The sequence below is a fragment of the Poecilia formosa genome, unplaced genomic scaffold (assembly GCF_000485575.1).
Source record: "Poecilia formosa unplaced genomic scaffold, Poecilia_formosa-5.1.2 Scaffold7, whole genome shotgun sequence".
Taxonomy (NCBI): Eukaryota; Metazoa; Chordata; class Actinopteri; order Cyprinodontiformes; family Poeciliidae; genus Poecilia; species Poecilia formosa.
Genome location: NW_006799946.1, coordinates 3091103 through 3111393, shown reverse-complemented (window position 1 = coordinate 3111393; position 20291 = coordinate 3091103). Strand labels below are relative to the sequence as shown.

Below are 20291 nucleotides of genomic sequence, written 5' to 3'. Positions count from 1 at the left end.
ATTATAAGGGTGGCTGCTAATTCACGGTGGACAAAGAAGTTCTAGACTGAATCCGAACGTGTTGGCGGTGCACACAGAAGTGGAACAATGCATAATTCATCAGGAAACAGATTCATCCACCATCTCGGTCGACGTGCGTCTGCTTCGTTGAAAGCAGGTTGGTGCGTAGCGTGCCGTCTTATTTCCCCAGATTGTGAGCAAAACAGAGGCTGGTGTCGACAATCGCTTTCGACGATTGAACCCGCTTTGTGACTGATGTAAGTGGGTGAGTGTAGTCGTTGGCAGAAACTCAATTTCCAGCTCGGAATGCCATCTTGAGCACCTATTCGGCATACCTACAGTCTCTTTCCATCTCCCTCCTCCTGCGTGTTTGATGGAGGCTCCTCATTGATCTGTTCTATTCTCGTCGTGCGCTTTGAAACCGTACCCTGACATGAAAACTTGACATTCTGTCTTCATCGGCTCTTTGATGGTCTTTTGCGTTCACGACTCACACGAAATGGGCTGAACAATATTAGGAAAACACGCAGTTGGCATGTAATTGTCGCGTTTTGTGATGAGGGTTTTAGGTGCAAAACAGAAAAAAAAAATTCTAGAAATGAATCCTTCAGATCACTTTAAAAAGTAAGCGTCACTTTTAATTTCAACATAAGTTTCACAAGCCAACATGTGAGGAAGACGAAGAAGAATCTACAGAAATTGGTTGCTAAACTCCTGAAGTCACAGATGTTTAAAAAAATATATTAAAAGGTGCTATTACTGGTATTTAAAACTCTTAGTGGTCTTGGAGTTATTGGACGAACATCATTTGAAACGAAGGCAGCCCTGGACGGAACATGGTGCACAAGCATTTTGCTAAATACTTCTTCAGTGGATTAAATTCTACCCAATGGAGAGCTTCAAATATCTGTTTAGATTTTTAATTAAAGCATCATCCAGTACAGCAACAGTGTTTTCTGCACTGACATTTTGTCTCTGATGAAGACGGCTATAACTCCGTCCATTCATGAAGCAATTTGCTCGGTCCCCTTGCGGCTTTCCTCCTCTTTTGCAACCATACTAAGCCTATCAACCACTCTGCAGCAGTTCATACACAATAGCCCCGGGCAAAAGAAGTTCAACGCTCTTATCTGGCTCTGCTTGCTTAGAGATATTAAGCAGCTACAAGACAGAAGCCCGACGATGAGGGGCCAGAGTGACATGTAGCTCTGAGTGTTTTCAGAAAGCCAGTACAATGGTGATGTTGCTAAAAGAGGAATCATCAGGAACTCGGGTGAGTTTGTTGTGCTGCACTTCTGAGTTGCTGGATTACCCAATTTGGGTTCTACGGATAAGTCAGATTGCTTTGTCTCCGTGTGGCGTTGGCATGCGTACATGCCAATGCCGTAGTGTTGGTATGCAACCAAATGTAGCATATCATAAAAAAAATAAGCACACACGTATAAAAACCAGTTTAGAGTACTTCGGCAGGATCTGGAAAAACAAAACGCTGAAAAAGCAAACGAGCAGCACACCATCCATATGATGAAACAGTGGTGGCAGCATCAGGATGTGGGGATGTTTTTTTTTTTTTCAATTGACAAAATATGCAAAAAAAATATTATAAACAGATCTAAATTATACAACATGAATAATACACTTTAAAAAGTATGTTATGATTAATAGTCATTTCTTATTTTACTGCACTAAAGAGAAAAACTTTACAGACATATTTACATTTTGGACTAATATTTTCCTTCAATTGCAACGACTTTTTGAATTAGTTGCTTGTATATTAGTGTGTTTCAAGCTTTGCAGTGTTACAGGCACCCATGACCAGCAAACCTTGTATTTCCGATTCACCCAATTCTGAATTCATCTAAAGTTTTCACACAAATAAACCGACATTACTTTTTCGTGTCTGCCAAAGTCTACCATCGCTACTGCTGTCTCCCCTCATAGAATTCACAAAATTAAAATCTTTCTGGGAAATGTCAAACCTCAACGTCAGAATAAACTGCACCGTATTCTGGATGATTACAGTACATTCAGGATGCAAACTCCAAAACTCCTTGCATGGGTTGGACATTTCTCCTAAGCTTTACACGGCCGCCTTGCTACTTGTACCGCATGGAAGTCGACAGATATCGGAGTTTACTTGCTTTCGTCTCGTGGAGTGTGACTCGGTTATTTACCTGATCAATCAAATGTCAAAAGAAGATCTCAGTGCAATGTAAATATAAGCCACAATTATCAGCTGAATGGGGGAAATGAAGTGAGAAAAGAGGCTGTGAAACCTCCGAGAATTAAATTTCAGCGTTAACCCGGTCTAGAGACTCCGGCTGATTGCAAATCCGTCAGTCTTCATGCAAATGTGCACTTCTGCCAAAGTTGATTACCTGCCGTTTTCAGCCTTCTCATGTCCTGACTCTATTTGCCCCTTTAAGCTGCCTGTCATCAAACTGATTTCGCTGCTGGAGCCCTGCTGTATTCACTTTAAAGGGATTGAGAGGCTGGAGGTGTACATATTTATGCAAAACAAAATTGTCTCCATGATCGACACGTCGGGGTTGGGTTTCAAAGTCAATCACGTGTAATAGGCAAGTTCTTATTTTGCAGTTCTGGCCTATTCATTCATTTATGTGTGGCAGCAGCTCTTCTAAATGACCAGCAGGTGTAGCTCTTTGAGTGAAGAGGCAGCACACAGGAGGAGATAAAGTGGAGGAGAAGCAGCAGCAGCAGTGGGGAAGATTGATTGAACCATCTTATTCAGTCATCTCCAGTGGGACGCTGCATTTAAGTCAGTGTTTGACCTTTTCCAGGGCATTATGCAGCTCTGTTTATCGATAAAGCTTTGAGAATTGCTTCTTATTAACCCAGTGTTGTTACTATGCATTTTAATAATACAGCGTGGAGAAAAAGTATTTTACATTTATTCTGCTATTGCTTTTTTTTTTTTTTTTTTTTAAATCACACTTATATTAATCAAGCAATCTGTCAAATTTTAGTATATGGTACAATGCAACAGCATGTTTCAAATTTGAAATTTTATCAAGGGAAAAACTGTCAAAATCAGTATAAATATATATTATATTATAAACATATAATCCCCATCAGAATGTCTCAATAAAAAAAATAAAGTTTTGAGTGGCCTACTTAAAGTCTACACTTAAATGTGGTGTGACTTTAATAGGTTTAGGAAAATTAATGCTCCTCACAGGGCCTGGTAAGCTTAAACAACTTTTCCCCTACAATGAATTAAAACGACATTTGAAAAAAAAAAAAAAAAAAAACAGCTTTCTGTCTGTCTTCATATTGTCTTTGTCTAATACTCAAATTTGTTTGTTGATGTAAAACTTTGAAGTGTGACAAATAAAAAGTAAAAATTGAAAACAAAAACTCTTAAGTGGGTGAATACTTTTACACTGCCTGGTATCGGTTTCTTGACATCCCTGCTTGGAAAATTCTTAGCAGCAATTTTCTTCTCCCTCATAGCTGCTTCTTAAAAAGTCTCTGCAACTCTTTGTTTGCTCCATGCAGCTTGCACACACAATGCTGCGTTTGTGTTGCTGTTCATGGGAGGCTGAAAATAACGCACCCGTAGCCTAAAATCAGAGCTCTGTTGTCATTTTGTTGTCTGCAGGGGAAAACGCTTTTTCATAAATCACTTATGAACCACGCTGTCTCCTTTTAAACAAATTACAAAAAGAACATGCTGCAAAACTTGAGGTGTGGAGGGTAAGGGCGGGGGGGGAGCACTGTGGTTAGGTGGCTCTGGGAGAGAATACGTTCTGTGATTTATTTCTGCGTTCAGTCTGGTGAAGGAATTTTCTTCGCTCTTCTACACACCTACCAATATTTCATTCCGTTATTTAGACTTACCCAGACATCCTTTGTTTTTGTTTTTTTTTTGTTTTTTGTTTTTTTAAATGTAATGAATAAAAGGTCACAAATTACATTCGCCCTTAAAGTAGCTCTTTCTTATTCTATTAAAGGTCAAAATGCCATTTTGTTTGTTTCCTTTGACTGGATTTGGGGCAGAAGAGGCCTTCGTGGGTTCAAACTGGGCAGAGTCGTTCTAATCAAACTGATGGGAAGATTTCTTTATGACCCACAAGGACACGCTACATGCGAAAACAACTGACAGTTCACTCTGTGGGTCATGTTAGTGTATTATTAGTACAACTCGACTTGGCTTTAGCTGGTATGGACTATAAAGGGATCGGCCCTGACCCATAACTTGTTGGTCCTGTTTAGGAGGAGTTACCTGAAAAGGTCAGTGAAGCAGTGCAGCCAGGAATGCAAGAGAGTCCACATATCTGAACTAACCTACTAAAGAAATCTCTTCACGCTCAGGATGTCCACTGACAGCTGTTTTCTGGCCGTTTCAGGTTGGTCGGTCATTCTTTTTCTTATTTGGCTACAAAAACTGAAGGCGTAACCAGATATCGGGACACTAAAATGGCATATTTTTCTTCGACGTGAGCAATTAATTTCTTTTCACAATATGGTACAGGTTCTGTGCTGCGTTTAGATCGATCCAGTTTGCCGGCTGATCAAGGAAAGCGACATTGTGGTTATTAAAGCAGGTGTTGACACTTGTTGAAGTGTGGGCAGGTGCCAACTCTTAATGGAAAATTCCAGTAAGATTCAGGAATATGTTATTGATCACAAAGAGAAATTCAGTGTTGTAACTCGTATGATTCAAGGCTCTTTAAAGACTTGTAGAGTCTGATTAGCATCTTTGTAAATTTTGCCACCAGACGGAAGCATAAAGGGTTTTCAGAATGGCTTCAGATGACATGACTCCCCAAAACCATCACTGACAGTAGAAATGTCTCACTTCCCCTCAAACATTATTCTGTTCCTTTTCACTCTTCCTCTACCTCGCTTGGTATCCAAAGGAAATACAAGCTTTGCTTTCATCTCAAAATAAGATTTTGTGTCACCTTTTTTCCTTCCACGCAACTTTTTATTTATCATTAGATAGAATTCTATGTGAACAGCCAGCTTCTATATCAATGACCTCTTGTGCCTTACACACATTGAGAATGGTGTCAATGACATCCTGATGGGTCAACGTCAGTTCAGCAGTCTTCCATGACTGCGTGTGCTATACAGTGGTAATAAAGCAACGTTTCTATTTTAAGGATATATTTTTTATTGGTCTTCTGTAATATTATCATTCCATTACTATGTTATCATTTTCTAAGAAACTAAAAATGAACTGAGCGTAGAGAGCTGTGGCTTCTTTGTCAACAGATGAACCATGGAAAAAATAAATAAATAAATAAATAAATAAATCAGAAAGTGTTGGGGGGGGGGGAAGCCATCAGCAGGTTGCGGCAAATCCTGAAAGTAGCCTAGAAAGATGAAGAGTTTTTAACAGTTTAATTTTTCCCTGCAGGAGGTTTGAAAACTGTCTCACCTGTGACTGATCACAGCCACGTTTCCTTCATTGTGATACAGATATCATCACCTTCCCCTCAGCAGCGGCACAGAATGAAAGGACATAAATCCATATTAATAAATAATCCATTGCGGGGCAGGAGTGAAACTTTGTTAGCAGCAACCCTGAGTGATTTCTGCATTGCCTCGTGCAACTTCGACGGTGAGAGCCAGGCCCTGACACTTCCCGTTATTGATATCAGTGTGATTTATGGAGCTCTGTTCCCATGGCCATCTTCAAAGTGGAGACTATGATTTATCCCTGTCTGATGGTGGGGAGTGTCTACCGCCGGGAAGATAAGTGAAGTTAGAATTTAGTTTGTTTTTTTTCTCCTCTTCTTCTTCTTTTTAAATGCACATGGTTGTTTCCCGACTTTACCCGATGCGATGTGGCAGGAAGGTTCTCCTTTAATAATCAGGTCCATGTTTAGTCCTCCCCCTCGAACTGAAGAAATGATTGGATTCCGGGCTACTCTGTCTCAACGAGACTGCCGTTATTAGATAAATAGTCAGAAATCCACTCCTCTCTGCCATTGTTCTTATTTGATTAAGGTTTGACATTTATGTTTCCTTGTCAGACTGACAGATTGTGCTGTAATTGCCTGAAGAAACGTGCATCCCTCTGGGCCCGCGGCATTAGTCTTCCAGTTTGTCGATGCTTCATTTATCTTGAGCTGCTCATTGTTTTTGATGTGGGGGGGCGGGAGGAGACACCTAATTAGATATTTTTAAACACATTTTTCTTCCATCTTCAGGAAGAGCACAGTCATTTCTCTGTATTTTACAGATTTCTTGATTTGTACACATGTGCCCAATTTATGCCTGAGACAGAATTCATTTTAATCTCTTTAAAGTCCTTTGTTGTCTGTTGTGGCTTTTGTTTTAATGTTAATCACAGTAAGTGCCTTCCTCTGGGAAATGTGTGTGTCCCCCCCCCCACAACTCTAATCGTATCATTGAGTCTGTGTGGTTTCCTTTCGGATGGGTTTTAATTCGAAGGCAGAAGGGTAAGATGAGATAAATCCAATTTGATGCCCTGTGACACTGGCCTTTGCCATCTCTGGCCCCATTAAAGGCTACTTCATTGATTGAAAATAAGCTTTGTAATTAATGGAGGTTCACAGCAGATCTTAGGCCAGGCTCCGACTCAGAAGAGGGAGTGCATACACCTTCTGCTGGCCAGATTTCTTTTGTGTTAAAAAAAATTTAGAGGCCGATTAAATTTTAAACTTGTGCGTTACAAAGATGCAGTATATGACATTTAAGGTGATGGTATTGTGTTAACTCAGATTTCTTAGTGTTATACCATGGTGGGGCTTTTTGTCAAGCATGTTTTGAAGCCTCCGATTCTCCAAAAGATGTTTGAAATATTATATGTAGGGCAAAGAGGTTTGTTAGAGAACATTGGTTAACAAACAGCATCAGGAAGACCAAGGTAAAAAGGTCAGGGATAAAGATAAGAACAAGATTTTATTGGTGTTAAGTTATGGAAAAAGCATCTATAAATGGAAAAGAAGGCAAATGCGAAAATCTATCGCATTTGCTGTTTGTTTGTCTATAGTGGCTTTCAAGACATTTGTCATTACAATACACATTATATATTGCTGCATCCAATAGCTAATGGAAAGCAATTTTAAGAAGATTAGTTTTTAGTTGCTTTTTGAAAGGTCGTCAGAGTCCGGAGATATCAAACTAAAGGGTAGAGGGTTTCAGAGCCCCTCTACTGCTGCTAAAAAGACTCTTTCACTTTGAATGTGGTACAGCCAGCAGAGCCTGGTCATTTTACCTCAGGGACATGTAGATGCAAACGGTTTGAGACCTCTGGAGGCGCTTGACCATTAAGTCCGTATAAGTAGGGACTAAGATCAGTGTACAGGAAGCCAGTGGAGCTGGATAGGGAGCAGTGTGGTAGATCAGAAGTTAGTCGGCATCCCTTTGTACAACCCCCGGACGGTCCAGTGATGTTTTTAAACGTGGATAATTTGTTACTGTGATCCGATCTTGAAGAAACGCATGCAGAAATAACAACTGCAAACTTGCTGGGACAATCCCGTCCACCTACGCTAACTGACTGGGCAAGAAGAGTATTGATAAGCAACCAAGAAGACCGCATTACTGTCATAGTATCTCCAGAGGATCTGCAGCACAGGTTGCAGAATCTGTTGGCGGGACAACTATTGGTAACTCTCCACAAACCTGGTCATTATGTAAAAAAATTAAATAAAATTGCAGGATGAAAATCCTTGCAGAATGCTGTGAGTTTGCATTTTGCCCCCAACTGTGTAGGAGACACAGCAAAAGTGGAGGAAAGAGCTCTGGTCCTATGAGACCTGAACTGAACTGAAACCTCCTGTGGGGATGCTCTACAGAAAAAACAAACGAACTAAAGTTCACAGGCACTCTCCATTTAATATGACTGAATGTGAGCTACTCTGCAAGGTACAATGGGCAAAAATTTAAATTTCCAATCATGAGAACCCTTCATAGTAATTGTTTCTCTTTTTTTCTGTTTTATATTTGTTATATCACACAAGAACCACTGATTTCATGGCTATGATGTGTGAAAAATTCAGAGAGAGTGAATACTTTTGCAAAGCATTCTGTTTTGGAGCATGTTTACAGGGCTTTATTTTCCCAGCAAAGCTTACAAGCATCTCAAGCTGCTCGATAAATTTTTCATTAGAACAAACAAATGTGCTGTTTTTAGTCACATTTAGCTGCTGAAAGCCGTTCATGCAAGCCTGGGAATGTGCCTTTAAGTGGGGTTTTAACACTCAGAATGAGCATTAGGAGCAGGCTGTGGAGGATCCTGAGATGGGCTGCATCCGCTTGCGCACATATCTGAATCTGTGAGAGCATGCTGCTTCTTGGCTTCCCTTCATAAAGGCCGGCACAGAGGGTCAGAGAGAGTGGGAATGGGAGAGGTGAACGCTTATACCCTCAGATGAAACGCTGTGTGTGAGCTTCTCTCTCTCTCTCTCTCTTTTGCACGCTCTGTCCTGTCCTGTTTAGATTTTAAACATTGATTCTCTCTTCCTGGAAACAGACAGCAACATCTCTTCTCATTTTCTGCTCTGGCAGCTTGTTAACGGCGAACTGTCGCTCCTGTTCTGCTCATGGTTAAACATATGGAAACACATTTACTGGAGTCATTTTTGTTACGTTTTTTTTTTTTTTTTTTTTTTTTTTTTTTTTTCTCTCTGTAGCCCTTTTACTGCGAGGAGGAGCTGACAGAGTTACAGTGGGTATTTACTGACTGAGTCATAGCTTTTTAAGATTTCAGGTTTGTATTATCACAGCTTAGCCTATGCCCTGCAGGCTATCCAAACCGGTCATAATGGGGTTGTTTGCTACTCATGTTTCATATTGAGCTTGAGTGTTGCTACGTTGATTCTTACACTGCTTTGGAATATATTTTCAGATCTGACCTGTTGCCTCTTTACTCTCTTCATGTCTATAACAGAAAGGCACATTAGCTATATATATATATATATATATATATATATATATATATATATATATATATATATAAAAATACAAAAAAAATCCCCTTCTCATCCACCGCTTCTCTGAGCTCGGGTCCTCTACCAGAGGCCTGGGAATTGACTAGTTTCGATAAAACAAAAAAAAAGTGTTCTGTCACCTTAAACCTGTGGGATGAATTTGATGCTGCTTTTCAACCAACCTCCAGCTGGAAGAGAGGGTCAGTCGTGTGTCTGCATTAAGTTTTCTTCTCACAGATAAGGGAACCTGACCGACGTAGATGAGATGGACTCTCATAAGCTTTGCTTTACGTAATAAAAGTCCTACAGTTCACCGCTGTTTCCAAGAAATCCAGAAACACGTGGCAGAAAACCTGAAATGCACTGATGTGAGTCTTGTGGCCGATAGTGCTTCCGTAACGGTGATATCATCCGTTCCTCCAGCTTCACTCACAGTGGAGGTAATATGAAGATCGTGGGTGTTTTAAAGACCCTTTTACAGTCAGTGGAATATCGCAACTGTGGAGAAAAGTGGGATATGAAGGAGAAGGAGGGCTTTTCAAGAGCCTTTTCATGCCTTTACTCTCTTCTTTTTTTTAAATTTATATATTTATCTATCGTTTGGGTCCACAGCTGGACCTTAACTGTGGGGGCTTTACAGAGTAACCGCCACTTAACGGAGAACATCTGCTGCCATGCGCTTTACTCAACAAAGGGTTCGCATCAAAGATATGTGAGGCGCTGTGGAGGAGGGTAAGGGCCGGAGGAAATCACCGACTCAGTTGTGAAAAAGAAAATATTGTCAGGATGTTAACTTTACTGTTGTATGCTAGTGCAACATATTAAATGGCTTATTATTACGCTTTCTTTTCTCAAACACTTAACAGTAGATTCTATAAACTTGGAACAATAAATAATAGTGTTTTTTTTATTCATACCAACAATTCAAACTGCTTTTTACTTATTCTGTTTTCAGTGCTTAGCTGTGTTTCTGTGTCTGTACTCGTGTTTTTGCCTTTTCCCTTCCATCTCCATACATGCTACCGAATTAGTTTGACTTTTCGTAATCGTCATCCTTCACCTTGCGCTGCCACTGACCGCACTCTGTTTACCAAATAAAAGTGAAGGCTGGGGGGATCTTTCTCCACGATGTGTTGTAAACCCACTTGTACTTCCTTCTATTCTTCTCTAATTACAAGGAGGCACTTGATCTCACACTTTGATGACGGAGATAAGATCAAGCGTTCGTGAAAGGGATTTTCCCCGCTTCAGTTTTCCTGATACATTAACTCCTTTTGAAGCTTCCCCTCTTCTCTCCTATCTGGAGAATTTAGCTTTGCAGCACTCTCTCGATCTCGCCGATAAAGCTTTTAACTGATTATTTCTACTGTTGACAGTCGGATTTCCGTGCGGACATCCGACCGTGCTAAAAGGCTCCTTCAAAAAGATTAACATGTATTTTCTTTGCTCTCTCCCACCAGGTTTCTTTCTGTAGTCGGATCTCCGCTGCCGCAGTCATGTTTAGGAACAGCTTGAAGATGCTACTGACGGGGGGGAAGGCCAACCGCAAGAGTCGCAGCAGCGGTGAGTGTGTCTTATGACTCCCGTCACAAACAATGACGCATCTGCCCGTCAGCTGCGGGAGGTGTCGACGAGGCTTCTCGGTTTATTTTTGGAAGCAGAAGTAAACCGAAAATCCACAAATGCGAGCGAGCGTATTTGAATGAATTCCCTTTTAGAATTTATTTCTACTAGGTTTTCAAAAGTTCTACATAAATAAAAAAAAAAAAATCTCCAAAGCTTGGAGGACATGACCCTGTGTTTAGAAGGTTAGATAACACTGGGAAACCCCCATCGCTCTATGTGAATGTGGAAACCGTCAGACTGCGCCTGTGCAGGAGGAGGAACGGGTGAAACGGGATGGTAACAACACTATTATTTTCATCTTTTCTCTTTCAAGGCGTTCAGTCCTGTTGTCAGAACTTAAATCCGGCTTCTTTATGGTATTTAAAGAATGCTACGCCAAGTGGAGCAGCTCTGTGAATAGTCATTTTAAAAGCACAACAGGGAATTTCCAAGCCGGCCCCCGTTTTTCAGGCTTTCAGTTAGTGGTTTTCCATCTTGTTGTTTAAAACTTCACATTTTTTGATTTATTGCATTGATTAAAATTGTTAAATGGCCCATGTCAGAGGTCTTCAGGTGTAATCGCTCAAAGAGAATTTATGTACTCTTATTTTGAAGTCAGAAGAAAACATTGTCTACAGTTTTCAGTAGAAGGTGAGCGATTGAAAGGCGGGACATACCAGCTTATGACACTTTATAACACTTCAACATTTGCTGTTGAGCGTTTTATTGACGCTAAACTATGGTGTTTTTTCATTGTTTTTGAGAAATCTGTACTGTACTTTAGTTGTACTTGATCACTAGATTAATGTAGCTGTATGGGGAATGATTAGACCTGATTTAGATGATGTAAAACACAGCTAAATGCTAATCAAACATATCTTATCTTTAAAAACACAGAATGGTGTAGAAAATCTGTGCTAACTATTATTTTTTTCACCAAAAACCTGCATTGCCTCAGTTAGATTTAATACTGTCGGTCCATCTATCCCTGTTTGTATTACTTTTATCATTATAATTATAATTTGGGATTAAAATAAATAAGAACTCAGCTTTCTCACTTCCACGTGGACTAATTTGTTACTACTTCAGTTTAGTTTTGTTCATTTTACAACTGTCCTGTAAAAGTTTCAAAGCATTTTTCTTCCCCTAATTAGGGTTTTGCTTCGATCTCTTTAGGTGTCGTCCCTCCAAAGGTGATGATCTTCATCCCTGCTTTAGTAATGTGTGCCAATTTGACAAGCAAATTATCACAAAATGCATCTTATGTCGTCTATTTAACTTTATTATCACACATAAAAAAAAAAGTATTTTCTTTCAAACTCTTGAATAAATGCAACCAAATGTCTTGAAACTCACCGAAGCAGAGGATTTCCCAGACTGCAACAACCCAGAACAGGTGGAACTACTTGAGTGTTGTGACGTCCCTGTCTGCTGGGCTTCGAGCTCGAAGAAAACTTGACGTTACCAAATACTGTGCCGTCTCTTGCCTTTCGCGTGTGCAGAGTGGTGCTGCGTGACGGGAGTATCCTCTGGTGTTTTGCTTCTCTGTTGCAGTCGTCCTGCAGGGAACTCACTCATCCCAGCAGACAGGATCTGTTCTTGCAATCTGTCTCCTGCTCTGCAACATCTGCATCATGCGCCTCTCTGCCTTTAAAACTGTGAACACTTGCTTAGAAAGCTCTTAATGAAGCTGCATTTAGAAGCAAAATCAAAACTAGACGTTCATTGGTCTAATTCTTTCAGGGGCAGAACAAGGCTGACTTATCTGTGCCTGACAGGCAGGGAGCGCTGCTGCTGCTGCTGCTACTATGGGACAAAGCACTCGGCTCAACGAATGGAGTTTTCTCTCAAACAGAGCTGCCGTACAGCGTGCACAGACTGCTGAAAATCAGTTCAAAAGAGAGATTGCGAGATAAAATGATTGTCTGCACTGTATTTGAAGCAGTTTGAGGGCTTCTTTGGACTTTGGGTTTGAGAATCCACCCGCTAATCTGAACAGAGCGGGGAAAAAATGTCTTAGCCACTAGTTGCTATGATGGTGAGTGGCAGATTTAAAACTACAGAGATAATCCCTGTTTGATTGAGACGAGGTTAGGATTTATATAACTGTCGTTTTATGAAAGACCATTTTCAGATGCCAACAGATGGGAGTTTCTGTGATTTATATTTTGAAAGCAAAAAAAGCAATAATTCAAATTGTACAACTTGAAATTGTTCCCTTTTGTCTCCGTGTTGTCGTATCCGATGCACGTATAGAGCTGTTGTGTTTTACCGAGGCTCCGAGTGATTTTTCCACCTCCATCATTTTCATCCTCCCGTCAAAGGGGTGGAGAAGTGGCACTGGACTTGAAACAAAGTCAACAGCCTGACACTGCAATTACAGTTATGGCATCGGCTGATTACAAAACGAGGAATGGGGTTGAAAGGTTGGTGTGTCTGGACAGGAAGATTTTGCATGACTAATGGGCTTTTAGAGGGACGGGATGAAGAACTGTGGTTGGAAAGAAAAAACAAAACATACATGAACTTGCACTTATCTTGCTTGTCTAGGGTAAAGGAAAAATAATAGTTTCTAAACGATACAGAATGAAACATGCTGTGTTTTAGGAATCTAAGTTAATGTGCTAATATTTGCTTGGCAGAGCTATTTCACTAGCAATTCTTTATTTACACTAACAAACATGAAATGTGACTTTAACAAACTTCAACAACTGTATTAGGCCATTTGACAGCCTGTTTCAGAACTATGTTAATAGCTTTAACGTAGGCTTGGGCAACATGAGAAATTGTCTTGTATTGTTTTCGCTACGTAATACAAGACAACTTAAAAACAAAATAATATGGAGAAGGCTACCGCAGCTCTGCTTGTATCAGAACTCTCAAGTTATTAAACTCCACAGAAACTGGCTTTTTTTTGTTTTTTTGTTTTTTTTGTTAGTATCAATTAGTGTCCGAGTATCGATTTGTTTATGAACAGTTCCAGTTTCCTGCCGGTTCCAGTAACTCTAAAAGTCTGAAGGCAGCAGCTGTTTGACAGGAATCAAATTGGCCCCCTCTAATTACAGGAGTCTTAATTGATGGCTCATTCTCCACAGTAGTTGAAAAATCTAATTAGAGATCATCAGATTAGCAAACATGCTTTGAGATTCAAAGCACAAGCAAGACGTGACACAGCAAGCAGGGGGCCTAATGCAGCCTAAATGTGGTTACTGTGCATTTCTGAACAACACGTAAAGCCCGGCTGCACCGACTGCGAGTTCTCATAACGGTACCAGGCTTTGTCTTGTTGCTGTTGTCATGGTTGCTGGCTTAAAGTACTTCTGTTCTGCACAGTCAGTCCTTATTAATTGATTTTCTGCATGGCATCATTCAAGACTCTTGTCACCACTTTTCTGCTCATTTATGGCTTTCTTAAAATCCCACAAAACTGCTCTGGTTTTCATTTCACTCTTTTTTTTATTATCAACACAATAAATTAGCATGTGTCATCGGGACGTTTTTGCAACTCCACTCACAGTTTCTGTGACCAAACGTATTTAATGACGTCTTGGAATTTGGTGTTTTAATTTATGTGCAATCCCTCTGCAAACTCTGATCTATAGATCAACAATTATCCCCAGATCGGCTCATTTTCATATTAATTATTTATTCTATTTCTGCGTTCGCTTAAAGACATTTGTAAACGTCTGCAGAGCAGTTGATGTGCTTCAGAGTTGAATTTGCAAAACATTTATATGCAGATGTACATTTACATATATATTGCTTGCTCACATTCAAAACAAGCTATACAATATAAACCGTTAAACATTAGAGACTGGATTATATGCACTGAGATAAAATGGTTTGCCCCTGTGGAATATTATCAGATGTAAGAAACTCCCGGAGGAGGGGCAGCGGCTGAACAGGAGCCGATTCTGGCTGATCTCCACGGAGCGACAGATTGGCACCGACTGCTCCGCAGAATGTTCCCTTCCTTCCTGTATTAATGAACCGAAGGAAAAGTGAATGGAACCAGATCCTGTTAACAGGCGGCATCACCGTCCTCCTGCAGAGGGGGGTGGCTTACTGAATGTGGGACATGTTTTGGTCCCATTCACCACAAATTTGAAAAATAAAAAAGCATTAAAAAAAGCCCGTTGGTCAAAATGTGGTGCAGCATCTTCAAAAAATATATACAATTCAGTTAAATTAAGTTTTTGATCATGATCTCTCTCATTCATCTAAATACTTAACTGATGAGAAATTAAATAACACGCTGTGGTTAGCTTCATGAATAAGAAATTATTTGTATATATGTATGAAAAAAGTAGGAGGGCTAAGAGGGGAATGTGGTGGAAACAAATGGGGATATTATTGGTTGAACTGTCAAATCACTTGGACCTGTTTTTTCTGTGAGCAAAAATAATTTGTTTTGTCATGAGCTTTATGAGAGCAATGCTGTTAACACTATGACTTTGAGCACTAGAGCATTTTTTTGTGAAGAAATCATATTGTGCCGAAATCATCCCATTTTTAGCTTGATGAGGCACGACCAGTCACTGGCTGGTTGGACAGATCATAATTTTGCTTTTGTTTTCTAAAAATACTGACCTGTGAAACATTATTAATGCTCTCTGACACACTGTAAGATGTTACATCTGCTACTTAGTCATTTTTGACTATTTAGTTCAAAGCAGGCTGTAAAAAAAAATATATATATATATTCTTAGATATTCTTATGTTGTAGATTTTAAAGAGAAATAGTTGGTGGTAGGGCGTAGCTTTTGAAAATGCTGCAATCAGAAATTGCCGATTTAAAACACTTGCACAGTAGAGAACATTTTCTAAACCTCATTTTCTATATCATGCTGTGGCTCAATAACCTATTTGCAGTGCTCTTCACACAAAGATTCTGCCAGTGTGGTTCATAGCTGTTGAAGGGGGAGCTTTGACATTTTGGTTACTAAGAACAACAGACTAATGTCTATGACCTTCTTCAGCTTCTTCTGCAATGTCATTTAACTTTCACCCTTCAGCTGTTGACATCCTGAGGTGCCTTTATGCTGTGTTGCCTGGGCAACTGTGAGCCAACACAACTGTCCTATGAGAGTAATGGTGCTATGTTAATATACACTGGTCCAAAAGAGAGTTGGTCGCATTGAGTAACTTCTCAAGTCAAAGACAAAACTGTTTGCCTATTTCTCAATAAGCTGATTTTTATCCTCGTTAGATGATAGTTTTGCGTGTTTTCTCTCTCTTTGCAGAAGGTTCATTATTCTTTCTGAAGCCTGCAGAAGCATGATAATGCTCTTCTTTACCAACCTTAGCGACCTTCCTGCGAAACTGAAACGGATGAGGAGGAGTCACTTCCTTCGTGGGGTCAGACATAATTTACCAGTCCATCAGGTGGACGGCTTGGACGCTAAAAACAGCTAACCTCATCAGCTGGCACCTGTGTCCTCGTCTGGGTAACTGTGGTAACGAAAGCGGTGCCAAAGCGAAAGCACACTGAAGGTCAAAGACCACTCAGACTGTCGACGGAGAGTCGAGAAGGGTGTGGGGGCTGAGATGGACGACGTGACCGAAGTGTCAGAAACGGCTTTCTGATGTCTTGTGGAGTGTGGGAGGCACTTATGGGCCCATCATTATGCTTCAACGGAGCTGCATGATGCACATACCACCCTTGTCTCAGCCATCCATACGCTTTTACTAAAGGACCTTTTTTAAGTCCTTCAAGGTCAGGAATGTGACAGCTTGGAAACTCTCCCGCCTTCCCAAAGACCCATTCTTACTTCATGTCATGAGAAAATCTAATTTCTATCATGTGGATCTTTTATCTTTCTTCTTCTTTTTTTTCTTTTTTTTTTTTAGCAAGAAATACGTTTTGAAGGTTTTTAAATGCTACAAGACTGCAGTGACAACACTCTTCTGTGTGGAAGATTTTACCAAGTAAAGAAGACTCAACCTTAGTTTGTAGTCTGGTTGATTCAGGCTGTGGCAAACAGAAAGAGTGAGATTTTCACCAAAATGATGGAAGCTCATCATTTTGAGCTTCCAACATTTCTGACACAAAAAAATACTCAATTTTGAAATGTCAACAGCCTCAAGGAAGCCTGAAAGCTAAGGTAGAAACTTCTAAAATGTTATTTAAAGCATATAGCTTCCATTGGTACATTTTGCAATACACTGAATAAATACACTCAAATTACAAGTAGGTGTTTTTTCAGTGTGAAATACAATTTCAAGGCTTTTTTGTACATCCTGCCAGGGGTGCCAAAACATTTGCTCCCGTCTCCAGCAGTGTTTCATCTCCTGCCTGGATTCTGCAAACCGCCGACACAGCGATTGGACGAAGACGGCCACTAGTGTAAGCACAGCTGCTGCATGCGAAAGTGAGCAGACAAATTTTTCTGGCAGTTGTGTTGCATCCAATTACAACAGGTGAAGCCTGAGAGGCTGAATCTGCCAGACTCGCTAGTGTGTTAAAGAACCGACTCTCAGTGTTCTTAGTTTGGAAGTATGAGGCACCTGGTTATATCAACACGCTGTTTCAGTCCAAAGACACTATTCTCTCAAAACCAACTGCAGAATAAAACAGAACAATGCGGTCGAGTGTATGATCTGCTGTAATAAGCCACACTCACTGCGGCTGATGGTACTCGGCTGCTTGTTGCTCCATTTGTATCACAATCGACAGTATAATCGCAGTGAAGCACGTCCTTGTCGGGGTTTTTTTTGCATTTGTTGAGCCACAAGTCTGCCTTCGTCACGGAGTACTTCTGGTTCCGTCCCATGTTGTGCAAAAGATTTAAATGTCCTCTAGCTTCTGTATATCAAAGGAGCTAGACATAGTTGTGATCTTTTATGGTATCCCTTATGTACTGTATTTTTAAGGCGTTACACAATTATTTCTTCTTGGAGTTAAGCTTCAAGGCATTGACCATGGATGTCTTTGTTTTTTTTTTTTTCTTTTACAACTGCCACATTTCTCATGTCAACCCACTTCTTACAGCAGAGACAGCATCATAAATGTCTTATCTGGACTAAGGAGAAAAAGCAATGGTTTGCTGTCAGTGGTAAAAGTCTTCTTTTTATAAGTGAAGGTAAAGTTAGCATTTTATTTGAAGTTGATTGGCCTGTAAACTGGCTTGACCTAAACATGAGAAGATCTTTGAAGTATTAGATAAAAAAAATAAAAAAAAGACCCAACAATGCAGACACACTGAAGGCTGCGTAAAGCAACTGAGGCTTCCTTAACACTTCAGCCCAGGCTGTTGGCCTCCGTCCCATGCTAAAAGTATAAAGTGCCTATATTGAGCAGTGAATCAACACACTTTTTCATTTGGCTGACGTTTATGTTTTAAAAATTAGATCAGCCAGCAAACTCTTGATGAGTCCATCTCTTGTTTTTATACCTAGGCAGCTAATATCCTTCGCTTAAACCAATCTCTTCACGATCCAGAAAGAATGTGAGGACTGAACTCTATGTGATGACTCTAACTTGAGCCTACTCCTGTACAAACTCATATTTTTCCTGATTATGGTAGGTTTAGAAGCCATTTTGTGGCTGAACCTTTGGGTGTTGTGACCAAGAAACTGCCTATTGTCCAAAGAACTCAACAAAGCCTGGAGAATGATTCACTTAGACTTAGGGAAACAAAGCCCGTCTCCCCGTAAGCTAAATATAAAGAAATGTTTGACTTTCATATAAATCCTTTGCAGTTATTTGTGGGATTTTCCCCTCTCAACTCTGCGACTACCCTCAGCAGGGTCTTGAGTATCCCACTGACAGCAGTATGACGGCTGCTCTCGCAATCTCTCTGAGTGATTTCACTTGCTGTGTTGGAGCACAGTGACATTTAAATAGAGAGCTGCTCTGGAATCTGTAGGAGTCTCTCTCTCGCATGCTGCTCTTTTGTCATGGGAGCCGTGCATTTCAGCATCAGCGGTACGGAGTGGGCAGCATGACGCGTGGGTAAAGAAGCGTTGGTATAACCTCTCCTCCGTCTCTGATCACAACGTCAATAGTGGCAACTCGTGCATCTTTCCCTTCCCTCACCTCTTGGTCCATTTATTTTCTTGCTCTCCTTCTATGGCTCTTGTCCTCAATTTCCCTTCAGACATTCACATAGGCTTTAAGGAGAAAACCTTCAGGATTTAATTGTGTGTTTTAGGGGTTCCGGGTTTATCTTCATCTAAAGATGAAGGCTTAATGAAGATAAGAGGGTGAAGTGTGACTTATATTTAGCAGGTCTTACTACCCTGACCTACATGTTGTGTTGTTTCCTTTTATGGCTGTTTTATTTGTATTTAATGGTTGTAAAAAAGATGACGATGTACTTGAGAAGGGAGATGATTAAGATCCCAGATTTTATTGAGAAAAACAATATATGAAATATGAAAATGATTTTTTTCAAGCAACTAGGCTGATAATTATATTTGTTCATGAGAAGAAAAAAAATATCTTTGAAAAATAAAAATCAATCCTGACTTTTTTTTTCCCCCCCCTTTAAGTTTAGGCAAAACCTCATGAGTTTTATAGCCTTGAAAATGCAAAACTTTAACCACACTTATTTGCATATTTGGCAGAGTTTATTTAAATTGAAGCTTTATCCATTCCAAACCCGGTTTTGATGTGTATTTTGGATCATTGTGTTCTTGGAACTCCCAACTTTGCCCGATTAAAGTAAGTGGAAGAATGGAAGAATTTAACGTATTTCCCCCTCCTTCATTTTTCCATTAACTTTGTGCACAACTATCACCGGGAGCATAAGAGCTCCACAGCATGATGCTTCCACCTCCATACTTGAAAGACGCTATGGTATTTGAAACCCATTAGGTTGACTTGTGAACCTTCATCATGTCACTGTGGGAAAAAAAATTACATTTTGATCTTTGTCTCATCTGACCACAGGTACTTTTTCCAAAATGTAATTAGATTCTCCATGTTGGATGCTGCAAATTTCAGCTGAACTGAAAACTTGAATTAAAGGATGCGGTCTGAAGTGGAAAAAAAAATCTGTAAACCGCCTATAAATTCACATCACGCGAACAGCAGACAAATGTTAGCAAACAGAAAGCTGCTTGAAGTCGTTGCAAATTTAGCAGCTGGAGTGGAAAATTTCCCTCTGGATTTCATGCAAAACTAGATGCATAAACAAGAATCTGTTTGGCATCACGTTTGCCAGATCATGTTTGCATTTACAATTTGTTTCTCCTGCCCTGGCCCCAAGTGGCAAAAAGGAAGAGACTGCTGTGCTGTGGAAATGTGTTTGCTCCTGTTACATGTTTCTTCTGCTTTTGCTTTTTTTTTTTGTAACACATATCAACTTAAATAAATATTGATGTCAGACAAAGATATGCTTAATATCTAGCCCGATGTGAAAATGCAATTTCCCCTAAACCCAATAACTAGTTTATCACTTTTGGTGGCAGCAGTTTGGTAGCACCAATTTTTGCAAAATGTATGAATTATTCTCTTGTGTCACAATAATTTTCTTTAAAGAATTGCTTTAATTCCTCCATATTTGAGGGTTGTAAAGCTTGGAGGGCAAGTTTAAGATCCGAAAATTGTTCATTCCAAATACTGTTGCATTTTGTCTGACTGTATAATGATGGAAATTATGTTCTAGTCTAGCTTTAAGTTTTAAGACAGATCTAACAGAAAACACCCCCCAATCCCTTCAAATTATTATTTTTTCCTCTTGCCTCATGAATAAGTTTTTTGGCAAATACGTGACTCTTAGTAGGCAGTGGTTTTTGCCTTGGAAATTGCCA

At 40.0% G+C, this 20291-nt stretch overlaps 1 protein-coding gene across 9 annotated transcripts in view; it reads left to right on the top strand.

Annotated features, from left to right (window-relative positions):
* The window catches only part of tanc2b (tetratricopeptide repeat, ankyrin repeat and coiled-coil containing 2b), a 163286-nt gene that overhangs the window by 36875 nt on the left and 106120 nt on the right, over window positions 1-20291 (top strand). For 8 of the 9 annotated variants that reach the window (XM_016681541.1, XM_007571585.2, XM_016681555.1 and 5 more), the window contains exon 3: window positions 10391-10493. In XM_016681541.1, coding sequence (XP_016537027.1) covers window positions 10427-10493 — 67 coding nt within the window. In that variant the 5' untranslated portion in view covers window positions 10391-10426. Of the gene's footprint in view, window positions 1-4264; window positions 4371-10390; window positions 10494-20291 lie in introns of those variants that run through there. The other variant, XM_016681506.1, reaches the window with a different exon arrangement.